Raw genomic sequence first — 4147 nt, 5'->3', positions numbered from 1 at the left:
TACGCAAGACCGGATCCGAATGGTGTCTATTAGGAAGAAGCCTAGCATCCCTTGTCCTTTTGGCATTTTTCTATTATAATATAGAAGGTTAATTTTTGGGACATCATCATAAACACCCTTCTTTTAGTAGTTAACTAAAGGCTGCATTGGAGAGTACAACCAAAAGTAGGTCTAATATTCTTCTTCTATTTCTTGTAAATATGTTTTTCCTTTGTCAACTTGTCATTTAGGATTAGTCTGTGTGTCCTATGAGAAAGATTTGTGGGGTATTTTGGTAATCAACGATGAGAATTGGGTGTGGAACTTTACTAGGAAAGTTCCCTCTCATTAAAGAAGAACGACCACTCACGGAAACAAGAGGCCTTACACAAAGTCACAAATCGTCTATAAATAAAATCCCAACCCAATGTCAGATACACACAAATCCATATCTCTCTCTCTCTCTCTCTCTCTCTTTCTTGCATAAATCATGACCGTGGACGTGATGTCTGAGCAAACCCATCAAGGAATGCCTGTTTTGGGTAGAGAAAACAGTGCTCCTTCGCCCAAAAGGTGAACCCTTTTTCAAATTAATTCCCTCATTTCTCTTCCTCTTTTTTCTTTCCTGCTCCAATGGAATGTCATTTCCCCTAGTATCAAAACATAGAATTAATTAGATAAGCACCATATACTATACCCATCATTATTCAGTATATAGTTGATCATCCAACACCCATTTTTTAAAACATCTCGAGATTATTGCTCTAAGTCTGTTTACTATCTCCATATCCTTCAATCATACTCTCACAAATGGTGTATATGATCTTCACATCCTTCAGCTACACTATGACAAATGGTGTATAGGTACCTTCAACTATACTCTGACAAATGGTGTATAGGTACCTGAATATTTCTTCTATCTATAAGTTCTCTTTCTAAAGCCTACGGAATGTTTGAAAGGGCATTTTGTCAGTGTCGCTGTTGAAAATTATACAGATTTAGGTGGGTTGTTTTAATTTTCAAATTTTTATGTGCGATAATATATCTTTAATTGATGAAAGATCGATTTTGTAAAGCAAAAATTAGTTACGTCTCTGGTTTTATTAATGTTTAATAAAATGACACTTGCATTTTCTATAATCTTCTTTAGGAACTATATCACAACACCTTTGTCTCAATGCAAAAGTGCATATTAAAGTTCAATATTTCTTAATCTCTAGTGCTGAATGCTTGATTCTGTTTAACCATCTTAATTAACCTATATCCCTGAAAATTGTGTAGGTTGGACGGAAAAGTGGCGATCGTCACCGGAGGAGCTAAAGGGATCGGAGAGGCTACAGTGAGGCTTTTCGCTAGGCATGGTGCCATGGTGGTGATTGCCGACGTGGAGGACATGGCCGGAAGAGTTCTCGCCGACTCCTTAGGCCCTTGTGCGAGTTTTGTACATTGCGACGTTGGCCTAGAAGAGGACATTGAGCACCTAATTGATTGGGCAGTGTCCCGACACGGGCAAGTGGACATCCTTTTCAACAATGCTGGCGTCCTTGGAAACCAATCAAAGAGGAAAAGCATTTTGGAGTTCGATGGGGACGAGTTTGATCGTGTGATGCGCATTAATGTGAGAGGGGTCGCATTGGGGATGAAGCACGCGGCCCGCGTAATGGTGCCTAGGAGAATTGGGTGCATCATCTCTACCGCCAGTGTAGCTGGGGTCATGGGGGGGCTTGGGCCCCACGCGTACACGGCTTCGAAGCACGCAATTGTGGGTCTTACGAAGAACGCGGCGTGTGAGCTTGGAAGGTGTGGGATTAGGGTTAATTGCATTTCTCCCTTTGGAGTGGCCACCTCCATGTTGGTTGATGCATGGAGAGGGTGTGAGGAGGAGGAGGAGGAGGATTGCATGGGATTTAGGATTCCATGTGAGGAAGAAGTAGAGAAGATGGAGGAGTTTGTGAGAAGCTTAGCCAACCTTAAGGGTCCAACCCTAAGAGCTAAAGATATAGCTGAGGCTGCTCTTTACCTTGCTAGTGATGAATCTAAGTATGTAAGTGGTCATAACCTTGTTGTGGATGGAGGTATTACTACCTCAAGAAATTGTGTAGGATTGTAGAAGTAAAGGGAGGATTTTTCAGTTGTGTAAGAAGAAGTTGCTGTAGCAACTTTTAAATCCTCCAGCATATTCTTTTTGGTTAAGCAATCTTGAACATTTATCAATTTTTTTGTCTGAAATTTGTCTGTATTCAAGTGAAATGATCCAATGTAATCAATTACAAAAATGTTTTTCTTTCGCATATGTTGACTATTGGAATCTCTCAATTCTTGAGCAGATGATTGTGCAAATCAATCTTAAGGATTAACAGTGGGTCCACATGAGGACTTATGTGCATTTAATTGTCATTGTTGATCTGATGCTCCTTTAATGAATTGACCCATCTGGAACTGGTCCCACTCGAAACAAACATCTCATCCGTAAGATAGATTAAGGCATACAAAAATCAATGGTTTTCCTTCTCTTGGTGAAATCCTAAATGAGGCCCAACATATCAAGGGGCTACATGCTGGATTTGTCTTTGCCGGTTGACCGACCCGGCCCCGATCATGTCCATGTGGAACATTGTTGCCCAAAAAGTTTAAGCAAGAGCCTATAACCCACCATATACTTGGCATTTTTCTTTATAAATGCCCCACTCAAAGCATGTCCAAATGTCAGAATATCTTTGAAGAAGGAACCGTTTTAATTAATTCATAAGATAATTTTGTTGTTTGAGTGGTGTATATTGAAACAACGGCTGTTATAACAGGAGGAGCATTCACAAATGTAACTTTGATAACATTATACTTGATCAAATCATAGCTTAAAAAGTGTTTATGATGAGTTGTTGATGTTCTAATTTAGAACCCTAAATAAGCTTTTGGTGCTTAATCAAGGTGTTAAATAGGAAAAGATGACTTGCACAACTTTCTTAGGTAATATAAAATATTGAAAATCAGGCAACAGGAAGAGAGAATTCAAGGTTTTGCAAAGCTGTCATGGTTGACTAATGAGACTATTTTCTCAAGATTGTTAGAATCTTGAAAGGAGAAGACAAAGACAGTGGAGACTGTCCCAAAAGTTAGGCGGACAACCGTAGCATTTCTTTGACCATGAAAACTGTGCCTCTCTACTCGACGGGGGAATAAATTTACTCAGTCCCTGTTTCTCTTTGATATTTTGAGAATGGGTCCACAACTGATTATTGGACTCAAATTTAGGTCCGGTATCTTTTAGATTATGACAACAGATTGTGGAGTCCCCAATCGATTATTGGACCTCAAATTGCACTAAATTTGAGTCCAATAATCAGCTGAGACTCCACAAACGGGTGTCATAATCTAAAACAAACATGCCCTTATTTTGGACTCACAATCGGTTCTCAAAATCCCGCAAAAGTAATTTTGGTGTTCGGCCTCTTGACTGCCTTGGTCAGGGCCGTGTTTATTATCAATAAAGATTAACCTGCTCAAAAAAAAAAAAAAATGTAATTTTGAGTCCGAAATTCAGTTTTGGGCTTACAATACGTTCTCAAAATCCAAAATAAAAAAGGCCTTGGCGTCTCGCCTTAAGCAGCGCCCTTAACCTTATGATAAGGATATTTTCATATTCTAAGACGTGTTTGAATGAAATTGTACCGAGATAAATGTCATAATTTTATACAATGTTGTGTGGAGTGTAGCCATTGTCTCTACTTCACTACCTATAACTGAGGCAGATTCTAGCCTCAAGCCTATAGATATCTTGTCTGTTAGAAAAATGAAATGAGGATGCATCTGTCTAGGGTTGTCAATGGACCCAATTCGGATAGGACCCCACTATGTTTGTCACAATCCATTTGAAACCTAACTCATTCGGATTTGTAGGCCCTACTTTCTCTATCAACGTGACGGTCTTAATAAGAATCAGAGGGGGTCTATTGGAGTATCACGAGTTTCACTATTAATTTACACAATTAAAATTTTGTGCACAGTTAGAATTTTCTTTGCGTATATTTCAGTCTACCACAAAGATAATATAATCCATGGTTTAACTATTACTATGTGTTTTTAACGAAGTAGACATGTGATAAATAGCGACATTTTTTTAAAATGGAAAAATATGTATTAAAAGAGGAAAAAAACACAACCAAGAAGG

At 38.8% G+C, this 4147-nt stretch overlaps 1 protein-coding gene across 1 annotated transcript; it reads left to right on the top strand.

The window, feature by feature from the left end:
• The first annotated feature begins 374 nt into the window (after positions 1 to 374).
• On the top strand, positions 375 to 2270 carry SDR2 (NAD(P)-binding Rossmann-fold superfamily protein). The gene is made up of 2 exons (XM_077357627.1): positions 375 to 552; positions 1261 to 2270. The coding sequence occupies exons 1-2, from the start codon at positions 470 to 472 to the stop codon at positions 2087 to 2089; spliced, it is 912 nt and encodes a 303-aa protein (XP_077213742.1). The 5' UTR covers positions 375 to 469; the 3' UTR covers positions 2090 to 2270.
• The last annotated feature ends 1877 nt before the right edge of the window (positions 2271 to 4147 follow it).

This window comes from Tasmannia lanceolata, unplaced genomic scaffold, assembly GCF_043159265.1.
Source record: "Tasmannia lanceolata isolate RefF3 unplaced genomic scaffold, GAP_Taslan_0.1 ptg000016l, whole genome shotgun sequence".
Lineage (NCBI taxonomy): Eukaryota > Viridiplantae > Streptophyta > Magnoliopsida > Canellales > Winteraceae > Tasmannia > Tasmannia lanceolata.
This window is presented reverse-complemented; position numbering and strand designations above follow the sequence as displayed.

What these genes read in the sequence shown, in the direction of transcription:
- SDR2 (XM_077357627.1), top strand. Translation starts at nt 470, where the DNA reads ATGACCGTGGACGTGATGTCTGAGCAAACCCATCAAGGAATGCCTGTT. An exon ending in AGTGCTCCTTCGCCCAAAAG is followed by an intron (nt 553 to 1,260) that starts GTGAACCCTTTT and finishes AAAATTGTGTAG; the next exon opens with GTTGGACGGAAAAGTGGCGA.